Source organism: Panulirus ornatus, chromosome 25, assembly GCF_036320965.1.
Source record: "Panulirus ornatus isolate Po-2019 chromosome 25, ASM3632096v1, whole genome shotgun sequence".
Classification (NCBI taxonomy): Eukaryota; Metazoa; Arthropoda; class Malacostraca; order Decapoda; family Palinuridae; genus Panulirus; species Panulirus ornatus.
In genome coordinates this window covers 7,963,687-7,985,187 of record NC_092248.1, presented here as the reverse complement: position 1 = coordinate 7,985,187, position 21,501 = coordinate 7,963,687, and the positions used below count along the sequence as shown (strand labels likewise).

At 42.1% G+C, this 21,501-nt stretch overlaps 1 protein-coding gene across 25 annotated transcripts in view; it reads left to right on the top strand.

Moving 5' to 3' along the window:
• Window positions 1–21,501, top strand: part of p120ctn (adherens junction protein p120) — a 203,644-nt gene that overhangs the window by 36,442 nt on the left and 145,701 nt on the right. For 11 of the 25 annotated variants that reach the window (XM_071677429.1, XM_071677422.1, XM_071677417.1 and 8 more), the window contains exons 2-3: window positions 12,283–12,360; window positions 16,186–16,254. The exons of 2 other annotated variants lie outside the window; for them this stretch is intronic. In XM_071677429.1, the coding sequence (XP_071533530.1) occupies window positions 12,347–12,360; window positions 16,186–16,254 (83 nt within the window). In that variant the 5' untranslated portion in view covers window positions 12,283–12,346. 12 more of the 25 variants (XM_071677425.1, XM_071677439.1, XM_071677438.1 and 9 more) reach the window with 5 other exon arrangements.

Sequence of the window (21,501 nt, the reverse complement as noted above, 5' to 3'; positions counted from 1 at the left end):
TGAACTTGACAGACCAGCAGCTTCGGAGCACGATAGAACGACCCTTAAGGAATGACGGCCTGGCCTTTGACCCTTCTTTAAGGGTCAAGGTCAAAGACCCGTCTCATAACCGAAGGGCGTACCTCCCTGCTTTAAAGGGTCGTACCGCCGTGCCCCTTGCGATGGAGTAAGGGTGATGACACGCGTCAGCCTACCCGCGTGATCTGACTTCGACGTTGAACCGCTAGACGTCATTCAGATTGTGTGTGTGTGTGTGTGTGTGTGTGTGTGTGTGTGTGTGTGTAGCCGTGGATTACCTTTGTTCTGTCAGCGGTTGGGGTTGGGAGGGCGGCGCCTCGGCCGCTGGGCCAGTACCCTGAGGGCGGCCACCGTGGTGAGGAGGCTGCTGCACGTCCGTCTGTCTGCCGCCCCCGGAGCCCCGCGCACATACGGCCAGTCACCATTGTTTGTGTGGACGTGAGCCTCGTGATGGTGCCGGTGGGCTTGACCTCCTCCTCCTCCTCCACACGGGGGTGGGGGGAGAGCTCTTATACTGACGTCACCGGTGCTCTCTCTCTCTCTCTCTCTCTCTCTCTCTCTCTCTCTCTCTCTCTCTCTCTCTCTCTCTCTCTCTACCCTGACGTCATGGCTATCCTGATGGCTTGAATGACGTGATGACTGTCCTGGTGAGGTTCATGCGGGGGGACGTACGGGGAGTGAGTGAGTGAGTGTGAGCGGGGGTGGGGTGGACGTGTAGGGTGGGTGGCGGTAGCGGGGGAGTAAGGGTTTCGGACGCGGCAGGTGACGGCATGCGGGTCACGCCACAATTGACCTGATTATCGCTCTTTCGGGTTGTTGGTCATGGGATGTGGGGTGCGTGCATGCGTGTGTGTGTGTAGCTGCTTACCCGACCCCCGCCCCCTGCAGGCTCAGGGTGGATCCTTGCCCTGTACACGCGTGTACGACTGAAAGACGAGTATGCGGTACGAGAAACGCAGGCTCGCATACCGGCGTTGTGTACAGTTAACTTCCGCGCTTAAGATGTACGGAATGCACTTCCGCTCGGCGTGTGTACTTTTGGTAGCATATCCGCCCTGCACACACGCACGTCACTACCACGATACACATGTACGTAAAATGTGCTTAGTACTTACACACGTGTACGCTTACCTGAATAACCACCACCGCTGTACGTTCAGACTCGCACCAACCCACCAGACACCATCATTCTCGAGCAGTTTAACTCTCGCTTGCGCCAGTACGAGGTATTAACATTACCCTGTTTATAAGAACTCCACTGTCATGGAGATGCCGTCTGAGGGAGTGGTCCGCAAGGCTAAAAAGAAAAAAAAAAAGAAAGGCCGGCATATTTTTCTTTTTTTTTTTATCCGTGAGGTTCAGTTGACTTTACAGGGCTCGTTCTAAATTGTCCTTGTTAGGGTCTTCTCCTTACGGAATTTCTCCTCCTTGGAAAAATGTTTTATGATAATGCTGCTGTTGTGTGTGTGTGTGTGTGTGTGTGTGTGTGTGTGTGTAGTAGTAGTAGTAGTAATAGTAGTAGTAGTAGTAGTGGTAGTAGTAGTATGGTTCACTGTCTGTATTCGGTGTTGTTTTATTTGTTGTCTGTCTTTTCCATTTCCTCTCGTAGTAAATGTAAGTCGAAGGGAGTGGCTGGTGGTGAGTTCGACAGAGGGTGAGATGTGACGCGCTCGGTCCACGTTGTAGGCAGGGGTTCCTCCTCCTCCTCCTCCTCCTCCTGCTCCGTGGGTTTCTGGTATAGGAGCTGTGAGACGTTTCAGATACCCCTCTCACTCTGATGACCGTTACCCCTCACCTAAAGCTCCTTACATACCTGGGCTGGTCACATGCCTGGGCTGCTCACATACCTGGGCTGCTCACATACCTGGGCTGCTCACATACCTGGGTTGCTCTCATACATGGGCTGCACTCATACCTTAGCTGCTCACATAACTTAGCTTCTCGTATACCTTAGCTGCTCACATACCTTAGCTGCTCACATACCTCAGCTGCTCACATACCTTAGTTGCTCACATACCTTAGCTGCTCACATACCTCAGCTGCTCATCAACCTTAGCTGCTTTCATACCTCAGGTGCTCACATACCTCACTGAGCTGCTGCTCACATACCTTAGTTGCTCATAAACCTTAGCTGCTCACATACCTTCAATAGACCACTGGGCTTAAGCTGCTCACTTTTTTTTTTTAATAGCTGACACTACACGACACAGGGCAAGGTAAACCCCACCTGGAACCATGTCACTTGAAAAGGTAAGATAATGAGCTTATCATGAAGGGGGACGTGATACAGAGATGACGAATTTGAACTTCTTAGATGTTTGTTGACTCGGCTGTCGAGAGTGGAAGGGTTATTATAAAGGAGAGGGAAGAACGCATGAGAGGAAGAGGATTCCACAGCTTCGCTGCGCCAGGAGGAGGAGGAGGAGGAGGAGGCATCATTATGGCCGGGTCACAGCGCCAGACCTGGTCTGTCGTCCACGTACCGTCACGTACCAATGGGTTTGGTCACAGCGCCAGACCTAGCCTGTCATCCACGGACGGTCGCGTACTAAGTGGCAGGTCACAGCGCAAGACCTGGATTGTCATCCACGGACGGTCACGTACTAAGGGGTCTGGTCACTCACAGCGCCAGACCTGGACAGTCATGCACGTACCATCACGTACCATGAGCTGGTCACTCACAGCGCCAGACCTGTTCTGTCATCCACTTCTGCTGGATCCTTAGCAAGATCCATCCCTTGTAACACTGAAATGCATCATCCTAATGGGAGAAGTTGTAATTTACTCCGCGTCAGTTAACGCATTTTAATGTGTGTTGACGTATATTACGCTGCTTTGCACATTTTGTCTTTCCTTTAAATGCAGTGTTGTCTTCTTTTTTTTTTGAACATGATACTACCATTATGTTTGTGATTGTAGCGGTGCCTCGTGCTCGGTGAAGTAGCGCTTTCTGATAATTCCTCAGAACACGGTTCTTACTATCGTGCCATTTTTTTTTCTCTCTACGTGAGCTTCAGACGATGTATTGTTCTTGGTGGTGGTGGTGGTGTTGTCCTACCATTTGTTACTGTCTCAGCTCGCCTCTCCTTTGAATCTTCTTGCGTGATCTGGTCCGCTTTACCGCAGTGCAATAATGACAGGTACTAGATCTTTGGAGCTGTGATTACATGTAATTTTGATCGTACAGTCGTTTTTAGTCCGAGAAATTTCGGCGTCATTAGTGGGGGATGAAATACTGGAAGGAACTCTTAAGGTGGTGTGCAAAATGCCATAAAGCTTATGCCCAAGACTTTGGATACGGGGAAAAAGCTTAAGGAAAAAGAATAAGCTCGTCATTTTCCTTCGGTAAGCACACGGAAAGCTTAGCGAGTTTTATTTTTTTTTTTTTTGTCATCGTGATATTGTAAACATCGGAAATGTTTGATTTGTCAGCTATATAATATAAACTTATAGTCCTAGGACTTTCAGCACAGGAATTCCCCACATGTCAGCTAAATTCCGCAAGCTTATCATCCTGCTAGGACTGAACACTAGAAAAGCTTAAGGTACCAGCTACATACCATAGACTTATCGTTCTGAAAGGAAAGCTTAATGTGCTAGCAAGATATAAGCTTATCATGAAACTTTTAACTGAAAGAAGCCTAATGGGTCTGGTAGATATCATAAGCTTACCATACTGAGAATTTAAACACGGAAAGTTAAATTTGTTAGCTAGATATCAAAAGCTTATCCGGAAACTTCGAACATAGCGAAAGCTTAAGGACTTCCCTGTAACGATAAGCTTCTTAGCTGAGGTGTTTTTTTTTCTTTAGGTATCAGAAGCGTCTAATCATATTGTAGGGCTTAAAACTCGGGAGGGTTTTTAAAAGAAGGTTGTGCAAGATACCCCAGAGTCTTTTCATACGTGGCAGACACTGTGCGAGTGGCTTCCGTCAGACTTCATTTAGGTAGGTTGATGGGCCTCTGGTAATCTGGTTTTTAATATTGGTAAGTTACGTCGTACTTCATTACGGGGAGAAATGAGAAAATGAACACTCATAGAATACGGGATGAAGTCGGCGCGTCGTCGTACACTGGAAAGATGTTTCAGGAGATGAGGGAGTATATTATGTCCGTTGGCTCTACCATGGGTTGGGAGAAAGGTGTGTGGGGTAAACTAAACTGAACTTCTTTTCCTTTCTTGACCTTCTCATGTTCACCGCCGTCCAGGGGACTTAACTGCTTATAAACCCCCTCAGGAAGTCGCCAGTTTGTACAATCCGTCCTTCCCTTCAGTCAGCCGTCAGATGCATAATTCGCTGTTGTCTCCGCCCGCCTCCGCCTGGACCTTAAACCCTCAGCGAGCGCAACAGGACGACAGTTGCCTCCTGAAGGGAAAAATTGGTCGGCTGGGTTGTGCGAGCCTTCAAGACGAGGGAGGAAAGACCGACGCTGACTGTCCGTGGAATTCACCCCTCAGAGCGGGTGAAACTTACAAGTCGGGAAATGTTCTATAGAGAGCCTTTACTATTGGCAGTCGTCATCACAGACCATAGTCCACTAGCGGTGACTAAAAGCACTGGAGGTCTGCTCCCAGCAACGGAGACGGATGAGAATGATTTTACGATGGACTAATGAGAAAGCCTTGATAGTGTGGTTCCCAACCTGCATTTCACAATCATATCCCATTTTTCATAATGGGCTTGAAAGACTGGGGTGAGATAGATACTGGAATTGTGAGAGTGAGGGAGCTGCTGTAGTTAAACAGTATAGAGATCCGGGACCCGAGAGACACTCCACCTCATTATATGCAATTATTAGTATAGTAGTGTGGGCCGTTGTGTGGAAGACTTCAGGGAAAGCCTGTACGTATATCTCCAAAAGTTCATTTAACGTGTCTGGTGATGGCGGTTGTGGGGGAGGCTTATGGGAGGCGGGCTCAAGCAGTCTTGAGTGAGGTGAGGAACGGCCAGGGAGTTCAGTCCAAGGCGTGAGTTTCAGACGAACGTAAGGCACAGAAGATGAACTTAAACCTACCCCCAGGGCGTACAGTGTCTGGGGAGTCATTGCGTACAATGACGAAATTCTTATATGATGAGTTATACATCCTTGAGTTGACTGACATGACCTCCTCCTGCAGCAGGGAGGACAGCTTAAGCCTGGGGAGGGGTGGGTGAGGGAGAGCATCTTAACAGCGGTGATGGAGGGGGAGGTAAGAGAGAGTGTGTAAGGGAACAAGACGCGTAAGGAGACCGAAGAGGAGATCCTTGAGAAGCTCCGCTTAGCCCTCCCGTGTTGGTGGCACTTGACTCGCACAAGAGTCTCTCTCTCTCTCTCTCTCTCTCTCTCTCTCTCTCTCTCTCTCTCTCTCTCTCTCTCTCTCTCTCTCTCTCTCTCTCTCTCTCGACCCCCCAACTCACCTGACACACCACACTTGTTGCTTGCCTCCACCACACTTAGAGGGAGACCAATCCTGCCAAGACTTACTTTATCTATAGGAGCTGATGTGATAATGGTACCATCTACGTGATGGGTAGGCGTTGGTAGATTGATTATGGAGAGTATGGGTGAAGGTATTCACGGTCAATATGTGTAACTGTGTTGGTGTGGAATATGTTTACAGGTGTAATACTTACAGAATACTTGTGAGCATACAGTTGCTTACTTCTAAGTCTGCAAGGCCCGAGAGGAATCCCAGTTTCTTGGAGAGACATTGACTGTTAAAGCTTTGAAGTATTGTATGGTTTACTGTCGTACCGACAAGGTGCATGTTAATCCTGCGTGACAGAGGGACGATAGGCACCGGGATAGTCATTAGTATTATCTTGAGACGCCAGCACATGTGCAGTGAACATGGGGCGGGCGTGTGTGGCAAGTGTGTCGTCACTGCCGGGCGAGAACGTGTGAAGATACAAGGAAAACATTGTGGCCTATCCGGTAACGGTAATGATGACTGCTTGATGTCATTTTACTGGGATTTACCTGGCCAGTGCCTCAGGATCCTCCGTCTCCCACACCCCACCCCTTCTCCGTCCGTTGGTAGTTGTCATCAGCGGCTTAGCAAACAGGGGAGGGAGGGAGGCTGGCCAGTGTTTGATTTGGGCTCTTCTGGACTTTCTATCTGCATGTGTTAAACTACTCCTCTCACACGGGCGCCGGGGTTCAGAGAACGTTCGCTGTGTCATGTGACAGCGCTCCCTTACGGGCGTCGTGGTGTAAGTTATGAAGTCAGGAAGTTTACGATTGTTTTTTTTAATGTGTATTTGCTGGTGTAAGCTAAGGCAGTGGATCCTCGAATGTATTTTTTTTTCCACTTCATATTCCTCAGTAAATTATTTATTTGCTTGTTTTTTACCACCGTGATGTGTAAAGGAATATTGTTTATCTCTTGTCCATACTCTGTGCGGTTTGGTGTCGGCCATTGGGTACGTGTTGCGATACAGCATCATGTGAGGTCTGGTTACGGCAGGTGTGGCCAGCTGTGTACTGTGGCTTGACCTGTAGTGTTGGAGGACTTAAGTCTGAGTAGGGTAACTAGATCCAGAGGTTTCTGTAACCTGGTTCTTAAATACGACGACTGGGCCTCTTGAGTGTGATATCTCGCCTTTCTCAACTTTCTGTAACTCATCAACTCTCCTTGCTGCCCCCGTTGATGTCTTAAAAGCCTCATTTCATTCAGACAGCCTAAATGCCTTGGAACCGTACTCGTGGAAACGAACGAGCGAGAAATACCTCATGATAAACACATGTAAATGTTGGTCGTCTTAACCCGTAAGCTACATACGAGGATAATTCCTTTGCTAGAATGACAGAGTGGGAGGAAAATGTGCAAATTAGATCCAGCGAAGAGAAGCGGTGCCCGGGGGAACTTTGGGGGGAAAATAGTATGAATGTCAGTGGTTCATGTCGGTTTAAACTGTTACCAGCAAATGTAAGAATCGTCATGAGGAAGACGTTAGGACTTCCTCGAGACACAAGTGGTATAGATGACTTGACGTCCAGAAGTTGCCAGGTCCTCCCAAAGGAAACCTGGTTGCCAAGGGCAGAAGACAACCACCTCCCCTGTGAAGTGCAGCCATCGTGAATATTTCAAGAGCGGTAGTAATGTGTAAGCTATTCATTGTCGTGACTCAGCCACTTGGGGAAGGTTAATTAAACTTTGGGGTGTGTGTGTGTGTCTGATTCACCCCAGGGGGGGGGGGACGATGCCCCTCCACCAAGCTGATACGGAAGCTGATGACACGGGCATTAAGGGGATATAGCTGAGGGATGTGGGAGGGGAAGGTGTGGAGGTGAGGGAGGCAGGACGAGGCGGGGACTGGGCGTGTGACTGACTTACATGGTCTTGAGGGGGAGGGTTCCAGCCTCCGGCCTGGCTGCAGGCAGGCAGGCAGCCTCTGTTGACTTGACCTCCGACTTCGTGATGATCAGAAATTGAGTGTGTACGTGCGTGTGCGTGCTTGCGGGAGTGTGTGTGTGTGTGTGTGTGTGTGTGTGTGTGTGTGTGTGTGTGTGTGTGTTTCCGTAAATACCTGTATGTTTATTCAGATATATATATATATATATATATATATATATATATATATATATATATATATATATATATATATATATATATAAATATATAAATATATATATATATATATATATATATATATATATATATATATATATATATATATATATATATATATATATGTACGTAGAACAAATGGAAAACCTGTTGGCGTGTCCTTATGCTGAATTATGTAGGTTAAGGGTACGTATAAATGATCATATAGTCCACTATGTGCACCACTGATTGTATGTCCGTATGTTTATGAATTTAAATGGATATTTGTCTGTGTCTTGTTTTTATATATATATATATATATATATATATATATATATATATATATATATATATATATATATATATATTTAGTATCAGTTTCTTGTTTACTTGTGTACATCATATATGTAACAGTGTCAGCGTATGCTTTGTATGTTCATGATTGTGCATACATTCTGTGTGCCACGTTAGCTGTGTATGTTTATGACGAGTATAACAGTTTGATTTCAGTTGCTGGATAGGAAAGTTCGAGTCCCATCGATGTATATGTAAGTTTGAATTCTACGGAAGTGTTTATGGATGGAAGTGTTGGGTTTAGTTCTGGTTGTATTTGATGGTGAGGAGGACACCCCCACCTCTCGACTTGTTTACCCGACAGATTTCACTGAGTGACTCTTGTAGTTGTTCACATATTTACTGAGAAGATTGCAAAGGAGATACAGCCAGAAATAGTTTAGCTCATTCTCCGTTATTTTAGGTATGATGTTTGAAAAGAGAATGATGGTATTTTTGATGGCCATATTACCTCAGTGTTTAGCTATCACCCGTCATCTTATCTTATTTACAAGATATCTGATAATGTGAGATATCTCGGAAATGCTGGGAATAGAGTCTCTTAGCCATTCTAATGTTGAGACTAATGTGCTAAAGGCGAGATAGTCTTCACTATGTTGGGATAAATACCGTAGACAGTTACTTGTTTTTATGGCAGATGGTTCCAGTCACGGACTGCAGTCCTTATTTATATATATATATATATATATATATATATATATATATATATATATATATATATATATATATATATATATGATACGAGAGTCCGTCTGCTTTATGTTTATACCGTGAGGAAAGATTCACTTTGGCGAGGCTGTAATATTGTTAATTTAAACAAGAGTGCATTCACGTCAGAGAACTTTCCACTTCAGTGGAATCATTGATCTTTATGCTACTGAGTGTAGCGCGCATGGGTCGAATCGTAGGCGGGTGCAGGAAGCCCACACGCAACCCAGGTGTTTACCTTTCCTCGCGTCTTTTCGATAAAATATATACCTCTCTTATTCTGGTGTGTGTGTGTGTGTGTGTGTGTGTGTGTGTGTGTTTGGAATATGTACGTTAAGAATAAAGACATGGTGCGTACATACAAGATTAAGCAACGGAGCAACACGACTGCAAAACTGTATCACAGTATTTCACAAATAGTCATCGCTCATGTTAATCACACGTAGTGGTTGTTACTTTCTTCCTACACGTGACTGGAAATAACAAAATTGCTATGTTTTGTGGGAATGTGTAAATATGCGTTCGAGTTGACTTCGTCTGTGGGAAAATGTTTATGGACAATAAGTCGTTTTGCTCCTTGGCTGAAACAAATGATTGTGAACGTAGAGACGTAGGGAGGATTTCACAGTCTGGTTCTCCATATTGGCATTATTGGTAGGAGAGAGAGAGAGAGAGAGAGAGAGAGAGAGAGAGAGAGAGAGAGAGAGAGAGAGAGATAATATCATCAGTCAGTCTCGTTCGTTCTCTTTCAAATCTTTGATTTTTAATGGTTTTATTTCATTAGCCATTTGTCCGAGATCAGCTGCATTTTGTCTGTCTTGTACAGTGTTCTGCCCTTAATAACTTTGTAGTACTCATGATCTAGGCATCATCAGCAAGCGCAATTGGGTATGATATTCATTTCAGACTAGAAATTGCAGCATTCCCAATTCTAGAGCCCTAAGATCATTAGTAGAGCCCTGAGACTATCCACTTGTTATCCTCGACCAGCATGTAAAGATTACCCATACATGGTTCCTGGCCTAACCTGTCCAGGCACGGTCAGGTCAGGTAGCCTTCGCTTCACGTAAGGTATTTCCTCTGGACTTCATTCCGAAAATCCTCCCTTTCTTATCACGTCTTCGGACCAGTACCAGAAGCCTCCAGGTGCACGAAGAGCGCCGCTTTCTTCCCCCCTCACCCATCTTAGCTTTTCGAAGGTGTTGGTCATCATCATGTAGACGTGGAAGAGATGGGTCGTGCAGGGTCGTGCGTGTGAGGGTTGGGCAGATCACCGCTGATATAAACTGATAACATCCTTATCTGCGGCTGAGTAACGGACGACAGACATCGTGAAGGCGGTGACTTATCAGTTGTGTGCAAGTGTAAGTGAGGTGTACCGGTGCGCTGCCGCTTCTCCCACACCCCACCCCTACCACACATCACTCTGCAACACTCCAGCCTTCGCCTACCCTCGCCCCTACCCCCTCCTCTTGTTTTATCCTCCCCCGTCTCTTCTTTCAAGTGGTTTGAACCACCTCACCTCCCCTGCGAACTAATAATCCGGACACTCAAACCTCCCTCGCACCTACACTATGGCCTCTTGATATCGTATCTGAATTTTCTCCAAACTCTATCCTCGGTTGCTCCTCCTCCTCCTTGACATTCCCCCCTCCCCCCTAAATCTTTATCCCTCGTCAGTTATTATTTCTGGTGTTATTGGCGAGGCAGGAGTTAGCGTGTCTCTCTCGTCGCCGTGAATTATTCCCGTGTGGACGCGTTCTGTCGCTTCAGCTTCCGGCGAAGCCCACATTTCCACCGCCACCACCCGCCCCACCTCGCTCACCACGCCGGGGATTACTGCTCCAGGTACACCTTATCTCCTGCTGCTTGTCTTCCGTCTTGCTCCTGCTCCCCTGCCGGGCTTTGTCTACTTAACTCACAGTGGAGGAAACTTCTAGAACTGACCCAACAAGTATCTACAGAGTGATATCTGATCAACCAGGTTGTGGAGGCGTGTGGGCTGCGGCCGCAAGCAGCCCGACTGATCTGAGGAGTTAAATTACAGTTGGGTTTAACGAAAGTTACAGGTAGAGACGTGCCTCCTTATTTAGCTTAGGGAAAGGTATCGTAAGTCAAACGCCTTCAGTCCCTCCCCCTTACCCAGTGACTCTTTACAGACCCGCACAGCCTTTCACAGACGTATACATTTTACAGACCTACCAGCCTTTAAGAGACGGACACTCCCACAACCTGACTTGGATCCCACACAACCTCGCTCCCACTCTTGCTACTCTTCACGGACCCACATATCCTCTTATTGACCCAGCCACACAGCCCCTTACAGAAGCACACATCCCCTCACGGACCCAGCCATACCCACACTGCTCATCACAGACCCACAGTGGTCCCAAAGGACCCAGTTAGACTCTTATTACCTCCTCACGGACCCAGCTAGACCCACATATCCCCTCACGGACACAGTCATTCCCGTAGGGCCCCTCCCGAATCCAGTCAGACCCACACTGCCCCTCATGGACCTAGTCAGACCCACACAGACCCAGCCAGACGGCCCTTTACGGACCCGCACATCATCTTATTGACCCAGCCAGACTGCCTCTTACAGGCGCACACGGACCTAGCTAGACTAACACTGCTCTTCCCGGACATAGACAGACCCATACTGCCCTTACGGACCCAGCCAGAACCACACTGCTGCTTTCGGACCCATCTTGACCCACACTACCCCTTACGGACCCAGGCAGACCCACAGTGCGCCTTGCGGACCCCAGCTAGACCCACCCTGCTTCTCACAGAACAAGCCAGATCCACATTACCCTGTATGGATCCTGCCAGACCCACAGTGGACCTCTTGGAGCAGACCAGACTGCCCCTTACAGACACATCCCCTCACGAACCCAACCATTCCGACACTGCCCCTTCCGCACCCAGCCAGGCCCACACTATCCTTAACGGACCCAGCCAGACGACCCCTTTCGGACCCACAGTGGCCCAACGAAAGCACAATCCCCAGCATCAAGACATATGCGTCCACGCAGCGAGCCATTTATATTTAGTGTCTCTTGTTTCACAAAAAGATAAGCTATTGTTGTATTAATATGGCGCCGCGTGTGGCGTTAGTGTATTGTCGGAAGCAGGAATGAGAGGAATGGAAGAATAGCATGATTTCTCAGGATCCCCAACCAAATACACCGGAGTTGAGTCATGGAGGAGGAGGTATGTGGTCCGGATGTTGCAACTTTCACTCTCAGGAGCGGCAGGTGTCGTCCGGAACTGTCGGTAAGATTCACGCATCGCTCGTCGCTTGGTACGGCCAGTCCGCAACATTACCGGAGGGTGGAACACCTGGGTCCGGAAATGTTCCAGTGAGAGGAATCGTATGATGTCAGATATTTGTTTCTATAATATTAAGGCAAGCAGAATTGTTGTTGTCTGCGTATTTTATCGTCAGTTTTGGTTTGGGTTGGATCCCTTTTTTTATGGGTAGAGGACAGCCTACATGAATGCTTTACGGAGGGTAAGGTTGTATCTGTGGTGTACTGGTTGACTGCGGTTGTTTGTTGTATTTAGCGGATAGATTTAAAAAGCCTACCATGGTTGGTATGACGTTTGTAGTTGGTAAATCTCGGGAATTATCATAATTATGCTTATATTTCCCCCCCCTCTTGCAGGTTAAGGTGGCCGAGGCGGGCACCAGGTGAATACACAGTAGTAGCGCTACCCGAACCTCCTACGATGACTGACACCCTGTAAGTAACGTTTCCTAGCGCATACGCTCCTCTCTTTATCTCTGACCATGATACTTATGCTTTCTGCTGCAAATACATGCCTCACCCTCACCACGACCATTAGCACCTTCCTCCTGCACCCCTCCATCAACACTTGTGCCCTCCCACACCCTTACCCTCCAACAGACCAGTGCTCTCCAGTCTCCACCTACATCGTACCCTCCAACACCACCATTCCATTGTCATTTTTATCAGCCAAACACTTCACCAACGCTAGAGCCCTCTACTAAAACTTCCAACACCGGTACCATCCACAAGGGTTCCTTGATGAATCGATATATCAAGTTATAGCACATGGAAATGGACGTGAATGCTGTCTTTATGGGCAATCGACATAGGTGTCATCCACACGTCTACTTATTGCTCACAGGACTATTAATGAATTTTCGGTACTGTGATAAGTCGAGTTATATGCCATTTTCAGGAGTTGTATCAGCACCTTTAGCATGCGCTTATAATGATATGGTTGTACTGTATAATGGAAACCGCTGTCATCTTGAGCATTGGTGCTGCCATTGCCCGCTTGTATCGTTTTCCAGTTAACTCCCTACCAGAAACATTTACTCCATGATGAGACGCATATTTCATTCTATAGATACAGCATGGAGACTGTAACTCTTTAAGCTCATTCATGTGATTATTAAGTAAGAATATTGGATGCGTGCCGAACAGGTGTCCAGTGTGTTGAGGCATTGTCGTACGCGTGTTGCCAGATTGGCAGTTACCCCGATTTTAAGATAAGACCATAGTGCATTCTTGTATATCTAAAGATATGTGTTTCGTTCATACTGGATTTTATTTTTTTATGTTTATTAGATGCTGTATTTCGAAATTTTACATGTATATGTTAACTATTTGAGTATTTATCAAATATTACACATACGAAGTAAAACGAGGATTTAAGAAGCATATATCATTTTATATGTTCGGGCCGTACATGTGAGTGCTTAGGACTAAGATATGATTAAACACGAATATTTAATTTTCCAAGAACGGTAATCAACTGAGATAATTGATTCTAATGTATTCACTGTAGTGAATGGCATTTCACAATGAAAGCCACCCTTTTAAGTCAAGCAGCTGTATGTTTGGTTGGCTAACGTCGGGAAAATCTGGTATCTGCTGGTCGTGGAGGATATCGTAACCCGTATAGGATATCGTAGTCCTGGAAATCCTCTGGCAGCGGAGGAGAGGTTTGATTTCATATTAGTTCATCTGTATGATGAAATATATCGTTAGAGACCGTTGATAATATCGAAATATGTTGAGCTGAGGCTGACGATTGACTCATTGGAAAATATAGAGTAGAGGCTTTCGATATATATATATATATATATATTTTTTTTAGATATATCGAAAGGGATCGTCGATATTTAGATATCGAGTATACTTATATTGAGGAACTCTGTCATCCCGAGATAGTGGCATCCGCTGATTATGATAAGGACATCAAGTACCAGCCTTAGCTTACTGCTATGAACTCGTGTATCCATTTGCTCAAACAGCACCCATATACATCGCAAATGTACCCTGTACTTGTACAAGTGCTTTTAAAGATGTACTAAACAGTATAGTAAGGCCTTTTGATATTAAGTTTCTGTAAGAGTTTCATTTATCAGCCACTGATGTTTGCATTACTATTTTCCTATGGTTCATTATGCCTAAAGGTTAATATTAAGACGTCAGTTTTGGTGAGCCATCTTAACTGCACAGTAGTTAGATGCTCAGGATCATGTAGGTAATGTGAATGCGGAAGGTGTTAGTAAGCCGGGATCATGTATAATTAGTTATTTCAGGTGTGTGTCTTTGTTAGACATTTATACCTTTGAACTGGATGGAGTGATGAGTCATTAACTGCTGACAGTTTTTCGTAGGTGCGATTGTGGAATTATTCTCTTGTACATTGAGTGGATCGAATGTATCTCTCTTAATTCCACATATAAAATAGGCATGCACATTAATGATAGACACAAATACATCTCTCACCAGGCCATAGGGATATCTAGAAAAAATATAGATCATTGCCATAGGAGCAGAAGAAAGCTAATGACATGCATAAATTATTAAGAAAGGATGTAAAAAATGCCTGTAGCTGTAAGATAGTGCCATAGATTAGCACTGTCTATTACATGAAGATACTTGGAAAACAATTGGGTGAATTCTTTTGAAAAACTTTATAACTTAGAGGCTTCGTGAATTTATTAGGAAAGGGTTACCCATAAAAAGAAAAATTATTGACTTCTTTGATAGTGTGAGAATAACCAAAAAGAAAAAAAAATGTTGGGTAGATGGAATGTTTTTCCTTAAACTGTGTTGTTCTTTACAGTTAGTTGTTAAATGAATTGAATATTCAAGTAGGTTGAGATGGCAAACGACTTCATTGGATCATAACTTAGCAGAGGGTAACAAGGGATGCTTGACAATGGGTACCATATCAGACATGAAATAAGTGTGTGGTTTCCTGCAAGCCAGATTCACTGAAGAGCAGAAATACTTTTAAGTTATTAGACGGAAAAGAGCATGGATATCTCAAGGTCCATTTCTCTTCAGCCTCCAGTTGACATATATAAGAAACATCATGAGAAGACTTCTGGAAAAGATATAGTTTGCTTCATGGTATACCAGACCAGTCAGATAGCATATAGAATTTGAGACTCTCATCATCAGTCAGGCTTATAAAGGAAGCTTGGTTTCAGACTGAGAATTTGGTGTTGAGGCAAAGAAGGCATGTTATGAAAGAAGATATTTTGGTTGTTAGGAATTGGGTTTTTCATGATGTTGATAGTGTCAAGACTTTTAAGTATTTTGAAGCACTGTATTGTGAGATCAAGTTATAGGTAACTCCATTTATTTATGTCTGCCAATGATTTCATAATAAGGCACCTGAACACAGAATTCTCCTGAAGACAGGATTAATGTATCTCTCGTCTGTTAGGTTAGAAATGGAGAAAAAGTTTTTTTAAGAATTAGTGTAATACTGCAGTTGGAGATGTGCTGTTTATAGTCCATGCAGTTACAAACATTGTCATTAAAGGTATTCAGAATTAATGAGCAAGTACAGCAACTACTACTTAAGTTTTAGGTTAATAGTTTATTAGTGTTACAATATCTGGGATATTTTAGTTATCAACTAAGCTTGTTTTATAACCCCCTTTTTTCTACTACATTTATGTATATATCCGTTTCAATCTATTTCTGTTTTTCGTGACGTCTATTATCTGTCTTTCTGAGTTCTTACTCTTACTTTTCGTTCTACTTTTCGTTCTTGAGTCAAAATTTTGCCTTAACTTTACTCAACTGTCCCTCACTATTCACCCTCTTCCTCCCCTTCTGTATGCTATGAGATGCCCTTGTGTCCATTTTTAGCTCTTCCTTACCTTTTTTTTTCTTATAGCACTTACACATTCTTAATTTCATTCATTTATGGTATTTCCTAATTGTATCGCTTATTAAAAAATTCTTATCCTTTCACTATTTATTTGTTTGCTGGTATTTATAAAAAAGTTGAAGGCCTTGAGTTGTTCTGAGATTTAAAATAAATGTGTTTTGGCATCATGTTCTGTTCCTTGCTTTCTCTATACATTGTGAATGAAACAGCTAGATATCATTATGCTGTTTGTGCAAGATTTTGATAATTGTACTGTTACATAAAAGTTTAGACTGTATATATATTAGCTATGGAATTGCATGCACCTGACATCTAAGCAGATGGAGTAGTCAAATAAAAGTATACCCAAGATTACAGTGTTTAGGGGTTTTTGTAAGTTTGATTCTGGGGTGTCGCAGGCTGGTGAACCGGAAGGTGGAGCAGAAGCAGGAACAGACGGTGAAGCGGACTGAGGTGACAGCACAGAGGTACAGACACAGTGTCTTGTGGAACCCTCGTGTTAGTAACCCAGAGCTTGTTGTTGCATGCTGGGAGGCTACCTGGTGTGAATATGGTAGATATTTGTTGTTAATGATTGCTGCCATATTACTTTCAACCAGTCCTTATTTTGCATGTTTTATGGGGTTTCCCCTGACACGCTGTAACTTAGTTTATGAGAACACTCAATAAATGCATGTTTGTAAAGACTAACTTTAATTTTGTTCTCACAGAATGTGTGACATGCATGTTTATGATATTTTCAGTGACATACAGTCTGTTTATGAAGGGCAAGTCATGATGGAGGGGAAATGACTCGCACAGTGCATAGCGAGCACATTTATTAAACCATTGAATGATTGAAATAATGCATCAGTTATGATACTGTAATATGTTACAGTTTTGAGTTTTGTAGTTTTCAGTGTCTAAGAAGAATTTTGTTTTTCTTTCCCAGTACACCTTCATATTTCATAAAGTAATTGAATAGCAATCGTCAGTGTCATATTTAGTGCCTAATGAAAATGGTGTTTCTTTTAATTTTATACTGATCTGGCACACTGTATGGAACTACTGTACTGTAAGACTTAGTCTTGCTTCTTTTTCTTCAAAATGTAATATTTGGGTAATTTTCTTCATATTTGGTTCTATTTTTCTTCTTAAAACAACCAAAAATTTTTAAGATTTAACATATGACCAAAATATTAGCCATTTTGTTTTTCAAACTTTATTTTAGATGTTACCAATTACATTGTGTGTAACTCAGAGTGGTAATTATCTTTTCCATTTGTGTTTGAATTGATAGCAAAATAAGTTTTGAACTGAAGTGTGACTAAGATATTGCTGTATACACATCCCATTGATCTGAATCATGTACATGGATGGGTTAGGTTTCTGAAATTTGTGTTGTTTTACATCTTGTGCTTCCAAATTATTATAAAAAAGATTAATTTATTAAGAGGATGTTTCTAGATAATATATATTGTGTTTTCCTTTATCGTGGAGATTATTCTCATAGTTATACCAAGGAATAGATTCCACTTACTACTTAGCAAAAAATTTTTCATCTATATGAGATTTCAATTGCTTAGAAGTGAAATACTGATGATCATTATATTATGACTAGCTTTGCAAGAATATAACCTTTTATTACTCTTAAACTGGAGTTGCAGTGGTATTAGCTAGTTTATATGAGGTCCTTCTATGAGTGCTAATGTGTGCAGGAATTGCACATTTCATTTTGCCTGGCTGTTGCAGCATTACAGAGCATAGTTTGTTCATATCTAGATCAGTATGTTATTGGAATAATGAGATATTAAATGAAGCCTTTTGGTTGAGTAATTGTACAGTCATACATAATATTCATATAATGTGTGTGCTCTTTATTGATAGATGTACCATAAGATAAGCCTAGAATTTTTTTTTTTTTACAAAATTAAGCAAAATTACCAGCTGTAAGTGCACTAGAGAAGTGAAAATGTGAGATAAATGTAGATGGCTTTGCAGTAATTTTGGGGATGTGACTAATTATTATAAGTGAAAATGGTGTAATTTCTTGAATAGTGTGGTGAGATATTAAAGAATTGAATAAAGGGCATCAGATATTCTTGCTTAGAATTGTAATTTATATATAGTAGTTAGAAAACTGGTCTAAGGCATTAGAAATAATAGATTGGAAGGAAAAATGTAGTTTGAATGTTGATTTTGCATTAGAAATGAATGCCACTGATTATGAGATATGTTGATAGAATTTTTTGCCAATTGGATTCCATAAAGTGTAGAGTGCTGTGTTAAGCTTAACAGTCCATGACCAGGGTTTATTCCTAAGGTCAGGCAGTGTTACGGAGATGTTACTTACTTGTATCTGCGAGCTGGTCAGATTGTGTTATGACCACGAGCTGGTCAGATTGTGTTATGACCATGGACTAAGTGAGACCTGTTTGTTTGGATGGATATATTATGTTTTGCCCTTTGTTTGTGGATTTTTTTTCATTTTAATCCTTATGATGCTTTTGATTGTAAACGCATTAAATTTTGTGATGAACAGGAAGGAAAAAGAATGATATATGTGAATTATTTTAGCTCTGCATATCCAAGATTTTTTTTAATGGTATGTCAAACACTTACTGGTATATCCAGTAAGATATAGTGGTGTGGCGAAAATGAAAAGTTGAAATTATTATTTATGAATTTGAGTATTTTAGTTGCATATAGGAGATAGGAGGCAGAATGATTGGTTGATTCTATGAAAAGTTGTTATATGAAAATGGTGAAATAAAAACTGAATTACTTCAAGAAACAGTAGAGAAAGGAGCAGAAATTAGTTTAGATATGTTGAAAGACATGAAATGACATAACGAACATTCATACTTTGGAATGGTAGATGAAGGAAAGGGCACAATCCACATTAATTCAGAGAAACATCAATGAGGGTATAAATGATTATGGCAGAGAAAGTAGGGAACTTGACGTGAGCAGTGTTCTCGAGAAAAGGTGGTTTCATGCAAATATTTGTGTATAGGCTTTCAGTAACAAGAGTTTATTAGTGACAAGGGTAATAGCTGCTTTTGCATCAAGTTGTGATAGAGATGAGGACATTGAAGATATTTTGTGGAAAGGAAGTACATGAATGATTAGTTGAGGAAGGGAAAGCCTGTTATGTGGTAGAATGGAAAAGGGTGTGATTGATTGTTATGAGTTCTGGCACTTTTTCATGATTTTGTAACAAGTCTATGTAGTACAGGCTTAGAAAAAGGGGCATGAGGTACCCAATTTGAATTATTTAGAATATCATAGTGTCAGTATTATGTAAGATTGTAGGTTGGTTTTGTAGGGTTTTGATAGACCGCATAAAAAAGTATTAAACGAGTTAATGAGGAAAAGGAATGAGTTAAAAAGAAATAGGTTCGAGAAGCCAAGGACCAAAAATGTAGTCCTGAGTGTCCAAGAAAAGTTAAGTTGAAAGGTGCAGAATACCGAGGAATAGCAACATTAGGCCTTAGTTGTTTCAGGCACCTGAGGGAAGAGCATGAGATGAATCTGGTGCAAAAGTATGTGATATTGTAAGACGAGGAGGTTTAGAATGAAGATATGAGAATGTTGATCAAAAAGAAGAGAATTTCATGTTTCAGTGAAAAAATAAAACAGGGAAATGGTGGGAGTATCAATTGATTTTGGGGTTAAAAGCTTAAAGGTCGAGGTGACTGCTGTTCTTTGATTTCGGAAATTATTTTGTTTCAATGAAGTAATCCAAAGTTAGTGGTGTAGATTTCATTAACACTAGGCATGAGTGCTTCCTATAGGACAAGAAATGTTCCTATTGATTTTGTGGATGAAAAGTCCTTGTTGGTTTTGCTGTTGAGGGGCAAAGGTCAAGTTTGCTGCTATGCATGTCCATAGATGATTTTGTTTCCATGCCATAACTTGTTCTGCTGGGTGGACTTGATCAAGATGTGGTATGGTTTTTCCTCATGACAGGGTAAGCATTTGTTATTTTAAAGTTAAAGTTCAAGGTTACTGCCATACATTGATTAATATATATCTATGCAGTGATTTTAGTTTGGTTGATAAATTTTGTTAAGACTTGGCATGTGTGGCCCCATGGGGAAATGCAGGTCCCTATTGATTAAAGTGTGCAGAATTCATAAAGAATTGCTGCACACCTCTGGCATGAGCGCTGTAAATTAATGCAGAACAATTATGGCTCAAATCTTGAATATCCTGTGGAGAAGTGTTTATGTTCTGGCAACATCCTCAGTAGTTTGAAACTGACTCAACAAAGGAGGAAGCATAGCAATCTTTGAAAACTACAGATTGATAACACTCACGCTGCACATCATTATAAAATTTTAAAGTCTAGTATATTAGCTGACTATGCACAATCAAATTATCTACATAACCCAGGAGAACATGGTGTTAGAGTGGAAAGATCCAACTTCTGTCATTGTCTTGACCACTGTAATGGAGGCACTTGAGATCAAACAAAATGATGATGTGAGATGCACATTTGATAATTATAACCGTGTTGTCTTAACACAGAGCTAGTAAGAGAAAGATGGGAATAACTGGTAAAGTTAGTAGATGGATATACATCTTAAATAACAGATCATGACACATTATTGTTCTTAGATATATCTAGTACCTCCATGATATAAAGCTTATATCCCCAAGGAAGTATGTTTACATCCCTCTGTTGCTCATCCTTATCTCTGACATTGACACAGACTTGAATCACATTTTAGTATTATCCTTTGTTGATGATACCAGAATGGGTATGAAAATTTTGTTCGTAGAAGACAATGAGGAACTAGAAACTGACAAGAATAAAGCCGTGCACCTATCACTCAAAAACAAAGTGCATTTCACTGAGGATAATTCTTTTATCTAATAAATGCCAGGTATGTATTTTAGATATATCCCCACTGTTTGATGCATGTGTAACTATTTTCCAATTTTTCAAGTCTGTCCCCTTTGGAATAACATGCGTTGAAGACAATATCAAATAGTTGCACCAAAATCCAGGACCCAATAATGTTTCATACATTGCCTGCAGCTGTTGCAAATATGATGGATTCTGCAGCAGAGAAATGCAAAAAGGACCAGAACAGGCATTTGCAAAGTATACCAGACCAGCCAGGTTGTGGTGTATTGGGTGTAAAGTTAGATGGGGAGAGAAGGGAGTGGTTTTAAAAGTAAAAATAGATTTTTGAGGTAATGTGAATCTAGTTGAGTTCATAGATTCAAGTAGAATGACTTCAGTGTACAATGTACTGTATTGCCAAAAAAGGGATTAGGGTAAGAAATTAAGCTAGGTTAACCAAATGTTGGGTTATATAGGTAAAGTGGGTGTTGTTACTGAGTAGTGCAATGCATTAAACAGGGATAGATTTACATAAAGGAGATTGCATAAAGTACACCTACTGGGTAGTGGTAGATGACAAACGATGAAGATAAGGAATTTTTGAGAACTGAAATTGGAAATGAAAGATCAACAATAGCACTGAAAAACTACCCTACTGTAAAGTGTTAAAAAATATAAGATGATTAGGAATAGTTTGTGTATACTTGTAGCTCTCTCTCTTGAAATTAAGTTATTACTAAAATAGGGACTATTAGATATGCTGCACACACAAAATCACTCAACCATTGCTCATTTATTATAAGATGTTGAGTGAGAAGGTATTTTTTATATGTGACGTATTGCTTCTGTTTAGTTCATCCACATAACTAATTGTCTTGCT